We start from the raw sequence: 19,942 nt of genomic DNA, 5'->3' as shown, positions 1-19,942 counted from the left end.
TTTAAATAGCCTCTAGCTATTTGAGCCATGCTTGTGCTATAGAATGAATAATTTTATTTTTCAGCAAAATAAATGAATAAATATACATGTTTTTTGAACAGGTTTTTGGCCATAAAAAATAGTCCAAGTCAAAAATAAAAAAGTTTATAATGAAACTAACTAAATAAATCAAGAATTATTCAGGAAAAAAAAATATAAATTAAGATATTTGATTTTGCAATATGGGCTGAGCTGTGTATCTAATTGTATTTAATAATTTTATTTTTTAAAATAAATTGTTTTATTTAATCAAACAATAACATAAACATATACACACATGAAAGTGTTGTAATAAAATCAAAGAAAACAAAATTATATAAAGTTGAATATATTAAAAAAAAATTATTTGAGAACCAAGTAAAATATAGGTGGTTTTAACTAAAGACTAAATTAAAAAGTTAAGAGATAAAAGTGGCTATAGATATTTGATCTTGAAGATGGTGTATAAACTTGAATGTATTCAATAACTTAATGTCTTGGAACAAATATTTTATTTAATAAAAAAAAACACGCATAAGAAAGCAATTGAATAAAATTAAAAGAGAAAAAAAATTAAGTGGGTTTACATAGAATCATATTATAGTGGGTTTACAAAGAATCATATTGTATAAAAAAATCAAATAAATTTGTTAAAAATCTATTAAAATTGAAAAAAAAGAAGCCAATAAAGGATGAAATCAATAAAAATAAAAATAAAAATAAAAAAGATTAGGCGCACAAGCCTGGCTTGGGTGGCCAAGCACCCCTAGTGGCCTTTCAACCCAACCCTACTCGGCTTAGCTTAATTTTTTTTTTTTTTTTAGACAGATGACATATTGTTTGCTTTTTCTTGGATTTCGATCATTGTGGTGATTGGAAAATCCACGGTTATGATTTTTTTATGCATGTTAATATAAAAAAGAATGTTTAGAAAAAAATCTTATGTGTCTATCTTTTTAAGTTAGAAAGAACTCATCCTTGAGTTTAAATAACATTATCTTAGTCTCGTGGATGTCTAATCAAAACTCTCTAACCCTCTACTTCAATTCATTTATCTTAAAATTTATATAATTAAGAGGTACTAACAATTGACAAATTATTTCTTTTTTTATTTCTTTTAAGATAATAAATTGTAAGACTTAAACTTGCCTCGCGAATATATGCAATGAAGTCTTAATATCATAATAAAAGGTTAACAATTAAAGGTTAATTTGCTAAGTAGAGTTCTAAAAGCAATTTTATTTCTTTAATAATTTCTCTTGTTTTTCTTTATGGCTAGCTTTCAATATCAATAATATTGCTGGATTATCATAAAAAAAATCTTTAATAATTTCACACATTGATTTCTTGTTTTTGTAGAAAGATGATGTGTTGATGAAACCCTAGATCGGATGACATTGTTTATTCTACCATGTTTTTAAATTTTCGTCATCAATTTTTTGTTTTATTTTATCTTATCCTTGCACTTGATGATGCTTGCATCTATTTATATGACTCTTCTAAGATTGCAGGGAATTTAAAACGGATAATAAAGGAAAAAATTAATGGTGGATGACCATTTATTTTTCTATAATTCAATTATTTAATTTTGTAACCTTAATTTATTCACTAGCTATATCAAAAGACGGACTAGATTACAGCTGACGACGATCATGCATGAGCAAGGAGACCGACTAGGTTATGATATTCCAGCCCTGGATATATAGAAACGTAACAAAATGCAAGTATGATTCCTTTAATGAGTTGAACTGAGGAGAAATTTAAATTTAAATTGAAACCAAGTAAAAAAAAAAAAACTAGACATGTTCGTATATATTGTTTCTTCTTCTTCGTCTTCTTCTCGTTCTCCTAAACCCTAACCCTAACCCTAAGAATAATTGAGCTCTCATCAAGCCTAAACCCTAACACTAAAAATAAACTCCCATTAAAAATACCCTCTGGTTGCTTTCCCCTCACCGATCCTGTCCCTTCTCTTCGTTCAGTACTCTCTTTTTCTCTGATCAGTTTTCTAAGGAAGATCATCTTATATTCAAATGGGGAATTACAACTACTTTTGGCCTGAAGATATAATTAGAGAGATTCTGTCAAGATTATCAGTGCAATCTTTGCTTCGATTCAAGACTGTTTCTAAAATTTGGTTTGATGTCATTACAAGCTCCAACTTTATTGACAGCCATTATCAACATCCCTCAAAACCAAAACTCTTTGTTATGCTCACACAGCGGCGAGAATTATATAGCATATCAGTGCTTCCCGGAGGAATAAATAGAGTTGATGATCGCAGCATGCCATTCGCACTGGAAGCGGGTAAATATGCAGCAGAAATTGTGGGTTCTAGCAATGGTTTAGTTTGTTTAAGTGTCCGTTAATCAAAGATATCTAATGATCTTAACGCTCATATATAATGGAATCCAGCAACAAGGCAACACCGAGAGTTACCTCCTAACAGGATTTGTTACAGTCAAGCTCAAGGGTTTGGTTTCCATCACGGTATAAACGACGACAAACTGCTCCAAGTTGCTTACAGAAAGAAATGGCCAGCAGGAAGCTATGGTTCTTGCATTGAGCACAGGTTCTTGGAGAAAGGTGGAGGACACTCTTCCTTCATATGATTACGGTATTGCAAAACCGGTGGTTGTAAAAGGAGTGTGGTATCACATGGCAACAGCTGCTCGAGAAACACCATTTATTATAAGGTTTGACATGGGCGACGACACCTTCTCCAAGGTGAAAACTGCACCTATACCTTATCATTCCTCTCCTGAATATCTCGTTAAGAAAGTGAATTGATGGAGTACAGAGAATTGCCTGCAATTGGCGTAATCGAATATAATTACTGGATCCCATATCCTAGTTTATCTTTCAACATTGATATATGGTTAATGAACAACGAGCAGTCCGTTCCCATTTCTGATGTTGGCTTGCTGCCTTTAGGGTTCTGGGTCGATGAAGAAAGAATAATCTCGGAGAACTACAAGAGGGATGGCTTGAGCTTGTTTAATCTCTCGACCAAGCAATCGAAAGTGGTTGTGGTAGATGAAGCCAGAAGGTTTGGGAGTGCTCATAGTTAAGTGGAGAGCATGGTTTCAGTCTACCCTACCAGAAGTCAAGACAGGGACCCTACAAATTAATTAGACAGATCATTTTATATAGATCTTCTTTTCCTTTTAATTTTAATTTGTGAGAGTTTTCTGTTACTCAACTCAATCAATTCTGAGCATTCTACAGTTTATATTTGGACTTGAGAGCTTATTCAGGCTGCTAGAAATAAAATAATTTATTTAAGAAATGCAAGAAGGAATTATATTCTTAGCTAGTAATATCAGGTGAGCTCATGTCTTTGTATCCTTTAGTCTCCATATTATGTGTTTGATTTGTTTTCTTCTATACCTTAACGAGCAGCATGGACATATTATATTCAGATATCTTCCAAGAGGGTACCGTGTTCCCACTCTAGCTTGATTTTTCACCATTTTTTTTATTAAATAATATTTGTTTATGTTTTATGGTTATTTTTCTTTAATATATATATATATATATATAATAGTAATAATAATAATAATAATAATTAATACATGGATATACCATATTTACTCTCCTAAACTCATTCAGAACTTGTCCCCAAAAAGATTGACTGGCCATATTTTATTTTCCTCCTTGTCAAGTGTAGAAGTTGTGATCGAGTCTGAGAGTATATTTACAAAAGGTTGATACACAATCAACATTACACTTCACTAATAAACAAAATTAAGCTCCTAATTTAAGGATGTCTGAATCTTACAGAGAATCAGAATTAAAAATGTCTGGGATGCCCACAATAAAATATTCTCAAACCACACTATGCTCCACTCTGAGGCGAAAACTGAGGTGCTCGGCCAAGAGGTATCATGAGATCCTTCATGACCTCATACTCTTCTGCACTCATTCGGACACCATCCACCACCTATATATTTAGCCAACAACAAATCCAGTGAAATATACCATCAAAGGATTTCTTCTGTACAAAAGATTTAATGCTCAAGGATTCTGAAATGTAAATTCAAGCAAGACTAAAAATCCCAGTCTGGTTCTGCAACTACGCTACCTGGCTATTTCTTATGCAACGAGTTCTAATATTTCAATTTGATATAAAGAGTCGCTTTATTCTTCTATTCTTTATATTAAATACTGACCCAAAAAAGCTTCCAATATAAACATTGAATTTTGTCGAAGCTGATGTCTAATCAAAATGTATGATTCAAATATAACTTCCCGCTTTAATTCTGCAACAATTATTTTAGTTTCTAATCACATGTGCAAAGAATCTTTTTTTTTTTTTTTAAAAAGACAACCCTATTGTTTTAGAACTTCGCTTCAACATCTCAGCCTTAAAGTAAAATTAACAAGAGAATTAAACCAGATTTAAATATCAAGAGTATTCACCTTCTGAATCACCATTCTCCTATTAACCATGTATGAAATGAGTGCTGGGATCCTGCATACAGAGAGAGCTTCAATGAAGAGAAGCGCTATGACTTGCCACTGTTTCATTCTGAATGCTGGAACTGCATCAACAAAGGACATTGTACCCAACAAGTTCGCCTGCATAGGGGTTTCAAGTAGTCAGACCAATCACAAACAATACTTCTCCCAAGTTTGCAGGCGACAAATTAATATATTTGTTCATTTATTTCAACTCCATGATGCACAGAACAAATCCTATTGAGTGAAGGTCAAATTCTTATGATGTCCTTTCTGAATGGAAAGCAAGAAATGAAAATAAACTGTGTTTCCCATAATTGAGGACATGCTGTATTTTATCAAGTGAAACGTGGGATATTAACAGGTCAATGACAGACCTAATCAGAGCATACTTATATCCACAATTAGGACTATGGAACTTTGTTCAATCATTCAAACAGTGTGCTCAAATAATATTGCTCTATCTAACGTTTATTTTTGACCCTAGTGCATGGGTTACCCCTCTTATCATTTCAAAACAAATGAAATATAAACCACCAAATGCTTTAAAGAATATAATGTAACATTTATAATATCTAGGAGGCCAAAATCCATATCCTGTTGCCATGCTACTCTCACAATAGATTATACCCTTTATTGCTATAAAATAATAGTTTAAGAATAAATACCGCTCCTTGCTCCAATGTAGATATAGGTATTGGTAGCCTGAGATCAGCAACAACAACAGGGAAAGCCCGACCAAGACAACCCTCAATAGTTTTCTGGATTTCAAAGGAGCGACCATCTCCCAAGACAATCTTCCGAGGGTACTCCCTCCCATTAACCATCAAGTATTCCTCATGGGAACTTTCATCTTTACCGTATACATATGCCAAAGAGGATGATGTGACCCATGCAAACAGAGCCATCCATATTGTCGCGAAAGAGGATAACTGGAAAGACATCAGAGCATAGGAAGTGTAAATCTAAAATTGCAGACACTTGTGAGCTTAAAAAACAAGTATCAAGAGTTTACCTCCAAACTGAAACCTTCAGGAGGAGCATCATACCATGAGTTCTCGGGATCAAAGCATTCAGATTGTGGAATCCCAGGCTTTCCTGGCCACTTAATAGTTGAGGATTCTTCGTCAAGCACATCAACATCCTCCATGGGATCCCCTTGATCCAAATTATGTGGTTGAGGTAATATGACGAGTCCAGCTTCAGACACTGAACATAATTGCAAGACAAAACAAACTCAGAAAAATCTTATTTTGTCCACCAAAAAATTAATTTCATCAAACTTATGTGTAAGATGACATACGAGCATTACTGGCATCAGCATCTCCAGATGCAACAGCTTCAGCAGCCTGGCTCAAAGCTTTAGCACATGCTTCAGCTGATTCGAATTTTAATACATAACCATCATCTCTCTTGTCTATATTGTCTACAATCTCAGGACCTGCTTTTGTATCTTCCATTTCCCTAACCTCGCAAAGATCTCTACTTCCAGAACTACCAACTTTCTCATCAGCCCAAGTAACAGAGCGAGTTAATTTCTTCGCACCAGAAGTTTTAAGAGAGGGCTTGAGTGATGATTCAACCAGTTTAGCTGCCTTTTCAGACACAGATTTTTCTTTAGCTTCAGCAGTAATTGTAATGGAACTTGTTTGACAGGAATCAAAAGGTGAAGACAGCTCTTGACTGCTAAGCTCATCTTTTATGGCTCCTTTACTTCTATCTTCTTTCACCTTCCTTGATGTCTTACTACAATCAACCTTTCTAGTAGCAGAAGATTGATTCTCAGAGCTTTTCTGAGATACTTTTTCTTTCTGTTTCTGTATTTTTGTTTTGGAAGTAGTGCCTGCCAAACCTGAGGGACTTTTTGAAATGCTATACTCATCTTGAGTGATAATGATGGTGCTTGTGAAGTTCATGTCATTGATGAAAGATTCTTGTTTACTACTTTGTTTAGTACCTTTAGCTTTTGATCCTGTAACGCATAAATACAGTTCACTCGGAGATTTGTTTGACAAAATAATATTGAAAGGAAATGAAGATAAAAAAAATTAATAAAGAACAGATGGTAGTTGTGAGCGAAGAAGAATGTCATGAATAATGTAAATTTGGAAAAAAGCTTCAAAATGGTGTTAAAGGAAGGAAATAGAAGCTTCAATTCTTAGAGATTTCACATTTTAGGGCTCAAGTAAAATTGACAGAAAGCTCTACCCAATTAGCCTTTTGAAGCTAGCCAGCTTATTGGAATTTGATTTTTCATTCGTGAAAAAGTGATGCATAAGAGAAGTTCTAACTGAACATCAAAGTTCTAACACAACATCTCTGCAACTTAAATAAAAGTTTCATTCATTGCATGCTTGTCAACAATATGAATTAAATATAACTATAAGATTGAAAATAAATCCCTTGATGTCTTACTAGAATCATCCTTTCCACGAGCAGAAGACTGACCCTTAGAGCCTTTATGAGATCCTTTTGCTTTTGGTTTCTGAGTTTTTTTATCAGTGTTGGTGTCTGTCAGGCCTGAGGGAGTTTTTGAAATGCTATATTCATCTTGAGTGATAATGGAGCTTGTGAAATCCATGTCATCGATGATAAAATCTTCTTTACTACTTTGTTTGGTAGTGTTAGCTTCTAGCCCTGCAATGCATAAATAATCACCCTTCAGTAAAAGTAGCAAAATGGTATCAGCAAAAAACTTTTTGAATCCAAAAGAATGGGAGAAAAGATCTTACGTCAATAACTGAGAGCATTATCAAAAGAACAAGTCAAGCACTATGTAAGTTTGGAAAGAAACTACAAATGGTAGTAAAAAGGAAGGACATAAAAACTTCAGTTCTTAAAGATTTCACATTTTAGGGCCCATCAAAAATTGAAAAGTAAAGTAAAGTAATTAAAAAAATCTACCCAATTGAGCCTTTCAAAGTTAGCCAGCTTAGTGGGATGAGACTTTACTTCTTATGAAACCGATAAGAATAAGAAAACTTCAAACCCAATATCTCAGCAACTGAAGTGCAAGTTTGATTCTTTGACAAACAGTTCCATTTGTCGAACAGTTGTTCATAATACGAGTTAAGTGCTACAACACCTGAAAGATTAACCCAAAGAAAAGCATAAATACAATCAAAGATTTAGTACTAATACCTTCTTTGTGATTTTTCAATGGGAAGGACTTTGAATTACGATCCCGTTGTGGAACATACCCTTCAATTGCATTTGAAGGACCAATCCATTGTTCAAAAGAAACCTCTCCCTCAACTTTTTCTGTTTTCTCCTCGATCTTCAAATTTGAAAAACCCAAATCCCCATTCTTCCCCAGACTACCCTCAGAACCCAAACTAAAATTATCAAACAGCATCAAAACCTCATTAAGTTTTGCAGGATTCAAAACCAAGCATCTCTCTTCTTGCAAGCTCCCAGAAAAAGTCCGACTACTAATAACACAACTAGAAGAGCAATACATGTACGTCTCGTGTAGATCATAAACTTTATGCTCCTTCAAAGAAATGCGATAACGGCCCTTTTGAGGGCGATCAGATGGCAAAGAATTGCCACAGAGAGGGTAACCACAGAGGTTCGCTATCGTTCGTTCAGTAACAACATCTTCATAGTCACTGTGCGACATTATAGATCCTGCTGCAAATAACTGATCCTCATTTTGGATGCCCTCGAGAAGAGAAAGTTGTAATTTGTAAATAGTATCCTTAACAACAATTGATTGATCTTTCGCCATTGATGCTTCACATGCAAAAAATATGAAGTTGGTCTCACTGCAAAATTATCTTCAATTCACTTCCAACAAAATACAACTGGAAAAATTCTAAGCATGTAAAAACCAACTAACATTGTCAATATTTCATATGCAGACAAGATTAACAGATTCCGTTTCAATCACCTCAGAAATAGTTAATAGCGTTGAAGTTAATAATTTAGCAGAATTTCACAAAATTAAGAAAGAGCTAAAACTTTGAACTTCATTACTGAAACTATACCATACAAACGTCCACATATAACAAAGTTCAACAATTGATCAAAGCCTACCCAGCAAGTAGTTTCATTCTTCTATCTAGTTCTAAAGGTAAACAGCAAAAGAGAGTGAAACTTGCACTGGTTCCTAAATTAACGTATCAAAGCTTTTCAAAAACTGGTTTATTAACTAAGCTACTTAAGCAGAAACTACTAAACCTTAGCAAACATTTGGTGATAAATTGACAACGGGACGTTAAATTTCACTTCAATTTTAAAGAATTCAAACCATGGTAACTCATATAAACCCCAAATTAAAAAATTTCAAGTTTCATAGCGGTATTTTATCGAGCACTGAGTCTGCAATACAAAATCAACCCCAATTTTAACCACCAAAACCAAAAATAACTCAAACCCAATACTTATCCATTCAAAAGAGGAATAATGCAAAAACAGAAGCTCAACGAAGACTTTCATCACTTACACTCAAATCTTCACCAAAAGAGAAGTAAAAACAAGAAACCCGAATCCAGCTCACTAAACCTAACAAAACTTTCCCTCAAACCGAACAATCTCGCAAGGTTGTGTGTTTATATTAAGAATTCAAATCGATTTTTTGGCGAAAAAGATCACCTTTTGAATTAATTTTATTATGGTTCGTTTTCTCTTCTCCTCGTCTTCTCTCTCTATCTCTCTCTATATATATATATATATACACAAAGATTTTGATCATGAAACGGTACCGTACAATGTAGGCGGTTTGTCTTGGCTTATTTTACACGTTCGTTGCCTGCTCGTGTTTTTATTAGGGTAAACTTTATTTTGGACCCTATAAATGCAATAGTGTTTGATTTATACCCTTTTATTTTAAAATTTATCAGCATTTTGGTACCTTTGAATGTTTTTTTTTTTTTAAGGTTTTTAATTGGTTATTTTGAGATGATAAGAAATATTGGGATTCGGGGGAAACAATGAAAAGTAATAAAAAAAATAAAAATCATTATTTTGCTAGTTTTTATCTGATAGTAATGGATAAAAATATGAGCTTCCAAAGCACATTTCTAAAGAGATCTTGCAAACTCAAACAAACAGCCTTCAATTGGTAGCTAAATTTCTAAATTTACAAGACTTCCTTTAAAAAGAGAAAAAAGAATGATTAAAAAATATTTCCTTGAAATTCCCATTCCCATTTTATGATATAAGAAAATACACCTCAAGTAATTCAGAAAATAAACTAATTTCTAATTGATAATATACCCATAAAATATATAATTTTTAAACTTAATTAGATCAATTCAAATAAGGCTGGAATCACATATTAAAAAAAATTAACCTAGATATTTATAAAATAAAAAATTGAGTCATTATTTTTTTTTAATTCAAACTAAAATTAGATTTTGAGCTGACTAGATTAGGTCAATTACTATTGTCCTGCTTTTAAAATAATAACTTGTTAAAAGTATTTTTTTTGTGTTTTAAAAATTTTTTTAAAAAATATAATTTTATATATATATATAAATTATTTTAATGTATTAATATGAAAAATAAAATTTTTTAAAAATAAAAAATTATTTTAATATATTTTAAAATAAAATATAAAAAACAATAGCTATAATATTAATCAGGATTCTAAAAGTGTGTTTGAGAATATGATTGTGGTTGTTTTTTTAAAGTATTTTTTAATTAAAAATACATCAAAATAATATTTATATATATTTTTTTATTAATATATTAAAATGATGTAACTTTTTTTTAAAAAAATATTAATTTAAAATTAAAAAAAATATTATTATTATTAAAAAAAAAAAAACGATTTGAAATGAAATATCAAACAGCTATCTTATCAAAGCCGAAGACAACCTTGAACAGATTATCTCTAATGTATCATTTGAAACCAAAGCAGTGAAAATCAGGTCGCTCTGTCTTCTCCACAGCTCCTCGAAAATGGCAGTTTCCCTCCTCCATCACCCTCCTTTAAGCAAGCAACGGTACTCTCTCTCTCTCTCTCTCTCTTGTTATATATAATTCAGTTTTGCTGACACTCTTTTGTATGTACTTGGTTTCTGCTACATATATATATATATATATATATATATGTTTAGCTAATGACACTCATAGTTGGCTGAGATTAATTGGTTTGTCCAGCATAGGACTGAAAAAGAAAATACCCCTTTTCAACTATGGTTGAAGTAGGTGAGTTTTTTTGAGCTGGGTAATGATAGCTCAATGAATAAAGGTATCTTGGAATTGCAAAGTAGAAATTGCCCAATTCAAGTTGGTGTTTCAGAGAGTGATTGTTGTTGCTACTCTTTGAATTTGTGGCAAAAAAACTTATTTCTGGAGACCATATAGCTCAACTTTGAAGTTTGTGTGTAGTTGCTTCAATATTTTGTCGGAAAGCAGGCCTGGATTAGTATGCTTTTTCGCTTGCAATAGAGATTAAAGTTAGGCTTTCTCAATGATATAGAGACCAAAGGGAGGTTTCTTGAAAGTCTTGTCCTTGAATGCGTTTTTGCATATAAAACTGTGACAATTTGGTTGTAAGATGAAGAGCTGTCATGTTTAAGTTAGGGTATCACACAACCATTTTGAGATGGGTATGGTAGGGAATGATTTGTTGCAAAGTGGTTCATCCAAGCAGGACATTCATTCATGTCAGCACCATCAAAATGCAATGTCAGCTCAATTAAATTATTGCAGAAAAGCTAATTTAAAGTTGGAATAGGAAGTGATTTGTGATATGATTCTGAGCTTTCTTTAGCATACTTCTCAAACTTCAATTTATTTCCTTGTACCATTTGTCACAAATAAGCTCGATGAAGGATAAGAAATGTTGCTTCTGTCTTCCTTGATAATGTTCAAGTTGACTTGGTATTTTTGTACTTAAAACGGTTTCTTGATTGAAGCATATCTGAATGGAACATCACTTCCTGCCTTAATTCCATTATGATATGTGTATATTTTTTCTACACATCTACCTATTCATGTAAGATTTGTTGTTGTAAGACATAAAATTTTAAAATCCTGTAATCTCATGACGCTGTTTCATGGATGAATGGTTTGATATTCTTATCTGACTATTCCAGGATAACTCAAGCGTTTGTAGACTTGAATTCAAGGTCTTTGCAGAGAGGCATCACTTGCTTCTCAATTTGTCTCCAGAAGCAGAAATGCAGCATCGACCTATACATGATACCCACTACAACAGTTGCTCGACACTGGATGTTGAAAACTTTTGCTTCAGCTGGCTCATTAAATGCAGAAGTGGAATGTCAAGAAAATCACATTTCCTCTGGTTTCTCAACTTCTAATGACTTCCGGAGGTCGAAACTTACTCAAATACATTTAATAGACTTTCTTTTAAAATGATGCCTTTAATATTTTCCTGACCTTTTTAAAAGTTTGGATAACTTGTTTGAACAATATTTTGTAGTTGGTCTCGGACAAAGTTTGAGACTAGAACTTTTAAAATGGTCAAAGGCCTTAAATGACATTTTTGTTTTGCATCAGCAGGTCTAAAACAGTGGCTGACAGCTCAAGTAAACCCTCAGATGGTGTGAATGATTTTGAGAGACAGTTGCAAGAGTTGTTTGATGAAGTCAAAATGATGATCAAGATGGGAAACAAAAATGATGCCATGGATCTACTTCAAGCAAATTATGAATTTGTCAAAGAGCAGATCAATGCAGGTTCTAGAGGCATCGAAGAAGCTGCTACTCTTGACATCATAGCCTTGGGATACATGGTTATTGGAGACTTAAAGTCTGTTGGGTTTATCCTGAACAAGGTAACTTTCTTTTTCCTAGTCTGTTGTGTTTTCAATCTGATTCATGTGTTTGAAATCCTTTGTTAAACTTTTGATGTCTGTGGTATGTGTTTGTTGATCCTGCTATTCTGTTCTTAAATTCATGGCTTTTCTTTCCTTCAGTTTGTAATTTTCTTTTAGATTTTGTCATTTTTTGAACAGGCTACCTGTGTTGACCAACAAATATAGAAAACATAGATTTGTTCTCTTCTTATAAGTTATTAAGTTAATTCTAGCTCTCTAGTTTAAGAGAAAAAAATGAGTCTCTATTCGTGATCATGGGGTATGTTAAACATAGGAACATGTAAAATTTCTATGTCAAATTGTTGTCGGTGATAGTTCTTCTTTTTCATTGGCCTTGAGCCTTGTCAAATTGTTCATGGTTGCATTTTGTTTCTTATTCTTTGATCCTCGACAGTTTTTTTTTGGTACATTTATACATATTAAATCAATGTCTGGTAACCCACATTTATGTTGAAAAATGAACATACATGCTTAATATATCTCTTTGTTTCTCTTGTGCTTCATTTTCATGGATGGCCAGTTGGACGAAGTTGTTGAAGGTCTAAAGGATGATGAACCTCTTCTGGATTCAGTACTAATACATATGGGAAGCATTTATTCAGCTTTGGGGAAGTTTGAAAAATCCATGCTTGTATATCAAAGAGTTATTGCTATTCTAGAGAGAATACACGGTACATGCCTTTTAATTTAGTTTTCTCTTTTGCTAAGTTCGCTTGATAACTACTTGTTGTAACATCGTTTGTTTAGTTGCTCTTCAACAATTAGCAGAAGGTAAAGTCCAATGTTGAAGCTGGATGCGACTTAATTTTTTATTACACTATAGCAAACTTTCCATATTTCCTGCCCCCCAGCATACTAAAATTTTCTTGAAGTCCTGTTGTTGACAAAATTAGAATTGCCCAAGTCATGAGTGCAACTATAATTCATGCTGTTGCATTTTTCTTATTCTATTTATCCATGGTATGCTAATTGTGTTTGGGCTATATTCATGAACCAAATAACATCGTAGTTTTGTCAAGTTTGATGGAGTCTCAAATGGTTTGATCCATTGAAAATACATTGCTTTATTCCTGCTCTTAATGCTGCAATTAACCTTTGAGATTTCCTTAGACTCTTTAATAATGAGGCAAGCCCAAAACTTACAGTTGTCGTATGAAATTGCTTTCTTTTAGGGAAAGGCAGTGCTTTTCTTGTCTCACCATTGTTGGGGATGGCAAAAATTCTGGGTTCGATTGGAAAAGCTACCAAAGCGATAGAAGTATACCAACGTGTGATAAGTATTCTGGAATCTAGCAGAGGAGCTGAAAGCAAAGATTTGATAGTGCCTTTATCTGGTCTTGGCAATCTTTTGATCAAGGAAGGAAGAGCCACAGATGCAGAAAGTCTTTTTAATAGGTTACTTTACTTTCTGTTGGTGTCTGTATTTAATCTTCGAAGTTAAGTTATGACTATTCACCTCCTTGCTGTTCCTTTTTTTTTTTTTGTTTTCCTTCAGAATTTTAAGCATATATAAGGAGTCATATGGTGAATATGATGGAAGATTTGGTATGGCTTTGTGTTCGGTAGCCCATGTGAAGTGTGCAACAGGTAACTATGTGTAACTCTCTCGTTTTCACCTTCTCACACACTGAAAGATTCATCCATGATGGTGGATTTTAAACCTCCTGCTTTACAACAGTTTACTATTGATAAATACAATATTAACCTTGTAAACTCTACTGCTGCCACTTTTCCAAATTTATCAGTTAAATCAACTTAATTGCTCATATTCCAATGTTTTGCAGGGAATGCAGAAGAAGCTATTAATTTATATAGAAAGGCTCTTCAAGTCATCAAGGATGCAGACTACATGGCTCTAGATGACAGTATCATGGAGAGGATGAGGATAGATTTGGCTGAATTGCTTCACGTTGTAGGAAGGTAAAGCCAGATAAAACTAACTTTTATGTTGTATGATTGAGTAGGAGGGATTAGAAGCAGGTGGCGGTCTTCTGTTCATTGTTTTTTATTGCTGAAAAGCTTTAGGGCTTTGTTTCTTTGGTGGAGCTTGTCAAGCGATTTTTGTGTCATTTCGTTGTTCCAAAAAAAAAAAAAAAACTATATTGAATTTCTCAAAAAGGTGGCTAACGTATTTCCTTTTTGTTGTTATATGGTTTCTTTTAGAGGAAACGAAGGCCGAGAGCTACTAGAAGAATGCTTGTTGATCACTGAAAAGTATAAAGGAAAAGATCATCCAAGCTCAGTTACACACCTTATTAATCTTGCAACCTCCTACTCTCAATCAAAGAACTATGTCCAGGCTGAGCGCTTGTTGAGGACAAGTTTGGAGATTATGATGAAAAGTGTGAGACCGGACGATGCATCCATCACCTTCCCGATGCTGCACCTCGCAGTGACTCTCTACCGTTTGAATCAGGATGAAGAAGCGGAGCAACTCGCACTAGAGGTTCTGCGCATTCGTGAGAAGGCATTTGGAAAAGATTCTCTTCCCGTCGGTAAGCCTTCTTTCCCCTTTATAATCATCTAACTAGGCTATCTGATCAGTTAGTTTGTGGGTTCTGAGCAATGCTGATGTTATTTCTTGATATGTATGGCAGGGGAGGCTCTGGACTGTCTGGTTTCCATCCAGACCAGATTAGGGAAGCCAGAAGCTGAGTTGTTGGATCTTCTAAAACAAGTTCTAAAGATTCAAGAAAAAGAGTTTGGCTATGAGAGTGAAGAGGTTATGAGAACCCTAAAGAAAATTGTATTCTACTTGGATAAAACAGGAAGAAAGGATGAGAAATTTTCCATGCAGAAAAGATTATCTGTGCTCAGGATGAAATATAATCAAATGATGCAATATTAATGTTATAGCGGTTACATTTTTTGTTGGATGCATAATTTACTTTCATTGTTTCTTGTGGATTTCTTTATAATTTTTTATCCAATTTGGCATAATTTTAAAACCCGGCCGGTCTGGCGGGTCGATCCGGAACCCGGGGTTGGAACCTGGCCGGGTTGAAGAGAAAACAAGGAAAGGAAAAACTCAGTGTGACCTGGCAATCCAATAAGACTCGGTAAAAACCGGTTGCAACTCGTTGATATTTGTTTTTTTTTTTTAATTTTTTTTACTATATTTTGATTTTAAAAAAAAAATTTGACCTGAATAATCCGGTGATCCAGTTAAAATTTAAAATCTAGATATTGAATTGGACCAAGTATAAAAACTATGCAATTTGGTATATAATGGTGGAAAAAAAAACGAAAATGATTGTAATAATGGATTGAAGTTAAAAAAAATCTATAATAAAATCCGCCTCCTAGGTTCCACATTGGTGGGTACCCTTTTGATTAAAAATTTAAAATAGACCTTCTACTTATGTTAATTTGTTTTTAGAAAAGATAAATAAAATAATTATTTATTAGAGAGATATAAATCAAGTTTGTGTTTTTATTTTTTACTTTTTATTCTTTAATTTTTGGATGAGATAAAATCAATTATATGTTTAATTACATTTCCACTATAATCCAAGCATACAAAGCATTATAAAATTAATTATAATTTAGTTTTTATTGTTTATTTGAAACTAATCGAAAGTGTGGTTATGATTGTTTTTTAAAATATTTTTAATTTAGAAATATATTAAAATAATATTTTTTTATTTTTAAAAATTTATTTTTAAATCAAAACATCAAAATGATCTAAAAACATTAAAAAAATATATTAATTTAAAATAAAGAAAATTTAATTTTTTTTAAAATATTTTTAAAATACAAAACAAACAGGCTAACTCCTATAAACAATATAAAAAAATAATTAAATGTATTGACCAACCTAACCATCATCCATTAATTAGTTTTGTTAAACTAGAAGAATTAGATTACAATTAACTTCAAGGTAATAAAATTAATCACAATATTATTTTTAATCTCACAATTAATGATAAATTAATACTTCACCGGTTCTCAGTGAATCGCTGTATCGGTTTGGTTTATTTACATTTAAACCGGTCAAGTATAAAAGAAATGAAGAGTCTAATCTCTTCAAAACAGAGCAGAACAAAAAATGGCCGCCTCTGCTCTATCCTTTGCCTTCTCTTCACTTTCACCACAAAAATCTTCACTTTGCTCGTTTCCAGAGAAATCCCAGGTTTTTAAATCTTCTAATCCCGTCACTTATTTTTCTTTTTTCATTTTATGGCTCAGTGTTTTAATTTTTTTTATTCCAGGTAGTCTCAAAGTTGCAAAAAAACAGTAGCCGTGGTAGGCGAGTCTGGCGCCGGAGGAAATTGGTATTTACAATTATATTTCCTTTTTTTACCTTTTTTAAATGAGACCCTTGTTGGTATTTCTTGAAATGTGAACACTGAAACAATTTCATGATGAGATATATTGAAAATTTTGAACATTTTTCAAATAATTCTGAACCCTGATCAGGAAGTCTTGAAATGTGAACACTGAATCAATTTCTTTATGAGAAGAAATCTTGAAAGGTGGTTAACTTTCTCGATGAGAATAATGAAATGCCTGCTTGTGTTTTTGTTTGGGTTTTTTTTTTTCTTACCTCCTTATTAGTGCAGTTGTTTTTGTAGCTATTCCTTAGCTTGAAGTGAGGCACATGAAGATAAAACGTAATTTATGAATTTTATTGCCAAAAGAACTTGAATCTTGATGTACCAAATCTGATTTTTTTTTTTTTGGATAACACTCTTTGAAAAAGCAGAGAATGCTTACTGGTGACATACTAGTTTTTACCTAAACAATGGCCACATAACTAGTAGCATCACTGCATTTAAACCAAGAAACAAACTGAACTATGCTCAACAGAAGTTGGATTATGCTTACAGTGGAAAATGAGGGAAAGTTTTGCTATGCGTGGAATTTGGAAATATTGTGTCGTGATGTTAGAAAGTTTTTTTTTTTTTTTTAATCTCTTAAACATTAATGTAAAGGATTAATGGAAAAGTGTATGCCCTTATATAAAGGATTAGCAGGTAAATTGGTAAAATTAGATAACTTTCAGACTGCTGAGAGATTTTCATTCTCTCCATTTTTATCCCAACTTGTACGGAGAACCAAAACATGAGGCCAAAATGCAAAATTTTCCTTCCTTTTCCCACTCTTCCACTTTCTCTTCCTTTCCAAATAATCGAACAATTTCAATCACCTCAAATTTTCATTCCCCTCACTTTCTCCTCTCCCAAACACATTGTATATGATCAAGAGGTCCTAGGAAGGGAACTTTAGAGACCCCCACCCTTCCTTAAAGTTGTATCCAATATTAAGACTTAAGTCTCTAACCTCTTTGTCATACAAATCCAAGATTCTTATATTGTATTGAACAACAATCCTCGAGGGGAGGTGATGAGATAGTTACTTTGTAGTGTTTTTGAGAGTAAAGGAGGGGTATTTTTGGAATAATAATTTTCATTTGGAATTAGTGTAGCAAATCCAAGGGGAGATCCTCTGATTTGCTTTTGCATATTTTTTATAATTTGAATTTCATTTAGAATTCAAATCAATACCTTTAAAAGGATTCTAAATACAAGAATTGATTTAACCCTGTAAATTGAACAATTCACAAGGTTCCAAGTAGCCTATAACAGAAGATAGAAGTATTAAGAAATGAAGAGAAGCTAAAATTGAACTTTTAGGTTAGGGTATGCCTCCCTGCCCTTACATAGGATAAGTATTGCTACTATTTATTACTGTTAATATTATAGTTTAGAATGTGGGTTGGTCCCTTTTTTCATAGATGCATATATTTGTTGTTCTCCTCATGATAGTGTGTAAAGAACTAGACCAGATTTTCCATACTGAAAAGAATTTTTTCTGGGTAAGTTCTATAGAATTTTTGGCAATGTTGAGATTTTGAATTGGATAAAGCTACTAGGCAAATCTGATTCTTATAGCTTTCACTTTGTTACTTGTATTGGCTTAGGATTTCTTGTCTGTAAAATTCAGTCAAATCGTTTTTAAAACAGTTTTTGTTTCAAGTTTCTGACATATAATTATGTACTTGATGTAAACTGATAATTAGAATCAGCTTTTAGATAGAAGGAGTCTCATCTTTTATTTGTTTACAACTCATGACATTTGTTTTATTATCTAGAAACCTGCTTTACATGGCATTGAAAATATCAATTACAATTGTAATGAAATTCACAAAGTCGGTATTATCTTTATAGGCCTCAGTTCTTATCATGTGTCTATTTTGAAGTTAAAAGAAAACTGAAATGGAACTTCAGCATTTCAAGATTCCCTATAATGAAGTTATCTCAATATTCACATTACAAAATTTTGTCAAGAATTTTATCATCCAACATCTTGCCTTATTTGTTTATGATCTTGGTTCCTCTTTTTCACACGACATGCTTGTGTATGCTGGCTAGATGATATAGCAGTTGCCTGTGATTTATATGCTACATGTGGATAATTGTATGGGGTGGATTTTGGCAGCACATCCTTGCTGGAATTTTTATGGGCTGTAGAATTGGCCATGTAACATATAACCTTAATGCCTTATTTGCTCATGAACTGGGCTTAAAATGTTGTGCCTGTGGATGTTGATTAAAAGTGCTCGCTGTGTTTCAGACTAAGGAAGATGATCTATTGCGATATAAATTGGAGCGAGTTCCTTTCCTTGAGGAGCAGGTTAGAAAGATTAAAGACGAAGGAAAGTTATTGACAATGGATATCCACAGATTGTTACTATCAGAGGATAACAGGTTTGATTTTGTGAATGAGATTGCAGCTGAGGCCATAGAGTATGTTGAGAACAACAGAGATGACTACGGAGGAAAGAAAAAAGCCATTTTACATGTGCTTAGCAACCGTATGAACGATGCTGGGTATTCCCGTCCGGTGGCATATGAAGAATCTGACCCCTTCCTGCCAGGGCCTACTTATTTGAGGCAGGAGCTTGAATAGACTTTGATATTAGTTAGATCTGCCATGTTTAATAACCTTTGGCTAAAGGCTGTTATTATAAAAAAAAAATAAAGAAACATTAAAGGCAGTATTTTCTAATTCATAGTGTATTGGCTTTCTGTTTGATATGTTATTTGTTCTTGCCCTGTAATGAGATGTGTGCTAGCTCCTAAACGCTGATGATTTCTACAGAGTCAACCCAGAAAAGAATCTGAAGACTATGATCAGTGAGCTCCAATAAGTTTCTGTTTATCTACGCGGATTGCTAGCCGCTTAAACAAACGGGTTTAAAAACATGGTTGGATCCACGATTATTTTTTAAAATGGTAATGTATGGAAAAAATATTAAATTAATGTCCATTTTTTATATTTTCAAATGATTATAATATAATGATGTCAGAATTGTTGAAGAAAATTTAAGAAAAAAACTATAAAATGAAAACCTTTTCAATCCAAATACACTCTGCTAAATGCAGTACAAGTACAGCATCTCATCTTGGTAAACCTAGTAGTACAAGCAAATACAACCTGTTAAGATTGTACTGTTGTTTGCAGCTATTAGCCATGAGGTTTGCAACAGTAGTGGCAGCTGAACTGCATCATGAGTTCGTAGAAAAAGCGAAGTCCAGGTCCAGAAAGTTGCCAAAAATTAATTAGATCATGTATAGTGAAAAGCCACTCAGATCTTGCCATGTCATGATTCAGGACCAGAAAGTTGTGGGTCCAATCTCATGTGACCAAAGGTTAACTTCCAAAAAA

At 33.1% G+C, this 19,942-nt stretch overlaps 3 protein-coding genes across 6 annotated transcripts; 2 read left to right on the top strand and 1 right to left on the bottom strand.

The window, feature by feature from the left end:
- Nucleotides 1-3,633: 3,633 nt before the first annotated feature.
- Nucleotides 3,634-9,154, bottom strand: LOC118057117 (putative RNA polymerase II subunit B1 CTD phosphatase RPAP2 homolog). 3 transcript variants are annotated; one of them, XM_035069598.2, is made up of 8 exons: nucleotides 8,927-9,154; nucleotides 7,621-8,246; nucleotides 6,895-7,116; nucleotides 5,783-6,451; nucleotides 5,495-5,688; nucleotides 5,148-5,411; nucleotides 4,441-4,599; nucleotides 3,634-3,961 (listed from the first exon to the last, which is right to left on the bottom strand). In XM_035069598.2, the coding sequence occupies exons 2-8, from the start codon at nucleotides 8,207-8,209 to the stop codon at nucleotides 3,857-3,859; spliced, it is 2,202 nt and encodes a 733-aa protein (XP_034925489.1). In that variant the 5' UTR covers nucleotides 8,210-8,246; nucleotides 8,927-9,154; the 3' UTR covers nucleotides 3,634-3,856. The 3 variants fall into 3 exon arrangements, with proteins under 3 accessions (XP_034925489.1, XP_034925492.1, XP_034925490.1); XM_035069601.2 differs by having other exon boundaries at nucleotides 6,928-7,116; XM_035069599.2 differs by having other exon boundaries at nucleotides 7,621-8,214.
- Nucleotides 9,155-10,291: 1,137 nt separating this feature from the next.
- LOC118057120 (uncharacterized) lies at nucleotides 10,292-15,173 on the top strand. 2 transcript variants are annotated; one of them, XM_035069605.2, is made up of 9 exons: nucleotides 10,292-10,430; nucleotides 11,529-11,765; nucleotides 11,956-12,229; nucleotides 12,792-12,942; nucleotides 13,444-13,666; nucleotides 13,767-13,858; nucleotides 14,056-14,191; nucleotides 14,435-14,766; nucleotides 14,869-15,173. In XM_035069605.2, the coding sequence occupies exons 1-9, from the start codon at nucleotides 10,387-10,389 to the stop codon at nucleotides 15,117-15,119; spliced, it is 1,740 nt and encodes a 579-aa protein (XP_034925496.1). In that variant the 5' UTR covers nucleotides 10,292-10,386; the 3' UTR covers nucleotides 15,120-15,173. The 2 variants fall into 2 exon arrangements, with proteins under 2 accessions (XP_034925496.1, XP_034925494.1); XM_035069603.2 differs by having other exon boundaries at nucleotides 11,953-12,229.
- Nucleotides 15,174-16,294: 1,121 nt separating this feature from the next.
- On the top strand, nucleotides 16,295-19,260 carry LOC118057125 (protein PLASTID TRANSCRIPTIONALLY ACTIVE 7). Its single transcript, XM_035069612.2, has 3 exons — nucleotides 16,295-16,403; nucleotides 16,483-16,545; nucleotides 18,848-19,260. The coding sequence occupies exons 1-3, from the start codon at nucleotides 16,320-16,322 to the stop codon at nucleotides 19,181-19,183; spliced, it is 483 nt and encodes a 160-aa protein (XP_034925503.1). The 5' UTR covers nucleotides 16,295-16,319; the 3' UTR covers nucleotides 19,184-19,260.
- The last annotated feature ends 682 nt before the right edge of the window (nucleotides 19,261-19,942 follow it).

The sequence above is a fragment of the Populus alba genome, chromosome 15, assembly GCF_005239225.2.
Source record: "Populus alba chromosome 15, ASM523922v2, whole genome shotgun sequence".
In the NCBI taxonomy this organism is placed as follows: domain Eukaryota; kingdom Viridiplantae; phylum Streptophyta; class Magnoliopsida; order Malpighiales; family Salicaceae; genus Populus; species Populus alba.
The sequence above is the reverse complement of the archived record's forward strand: the minus strand, read 5'-3'. Positions and strand labels throughout refer to the sequence as shown.

What these genes read in the sequence shown, in the direction of transcription:
- LOC118057117 (XM_035069598.2), bottom strand. Translation starts at nt 8,209, where the DNA reads ATGGCGAAAGATCAATCAATTGTTGTTAAGGATACTATTTACAAATTA. An exon ending in ATTGAAAAATCACAAAGAAG is followed by an intron (nt 7,117 to 7,620) that starts GTATTAGTACTA and finishes TATGCATTGCAG; the next exon opens with GGCTAGAAGCTAACACTACC. An exon ending in TGCTGATGCCAGTAATGCTC is followed by an intron (nt 5,689 to 5,782) that starts GTATGTCATCTT and finishes AATTATGTTCAG; the next exon opens with TGTCTGAAGCTGGACTCGTC.
- LOC118057120 (XM_035069603.2), top strand. Translation starts at nt 10,387, where the DNA reads ATGGCAGTTTCCCTCCTCCATCACCCTCCTTTAAGCAAGCAACG. An exon ending in GCAGAAAGTCTTTTTAATAG is followed by an intron (nt 13,667 to 13,766) that starts GTTACTTTACTT and finishes GTTTTCCTTCAG; the next exon opens with AATTTTAAGCATATATAAGG. An exon ending in CCATGTGAAGTGTGCAACAG is followed by an intron (nt 13,859 to 14,055) that starts GTAACTATGTGT and finishes AATGTTTTGCAG; the next exon opens with GGAATGCAGAAGAAGCTATT.
- LOC118057125 (XM_035069612.2), top strand. Translation starts at nt 16,320, where the DNA reads ATGGCCGCCTCTGCTCTATCCTTTGCCTTCTCTTCACTTTCACCACAA. An exon ending in CGTTTCCAGAGAAATCCCAG is followed by an intron (nt 16,404 to 16,482) that starts GTTTTTAAATCT and finishes TTTTTATTCCAG; the next exon opens with GTAGTCTCAAAGTTGCAAAA. An exon ending in TCTGGCGCCGGAGGAAATTG is followed by an intron (nt 16,546 to 18,847) that starts GTATTTACAATT and finishes GCTGTGTTTCAG; the next exon opens with ACTAAGGAAGATGATCTATT.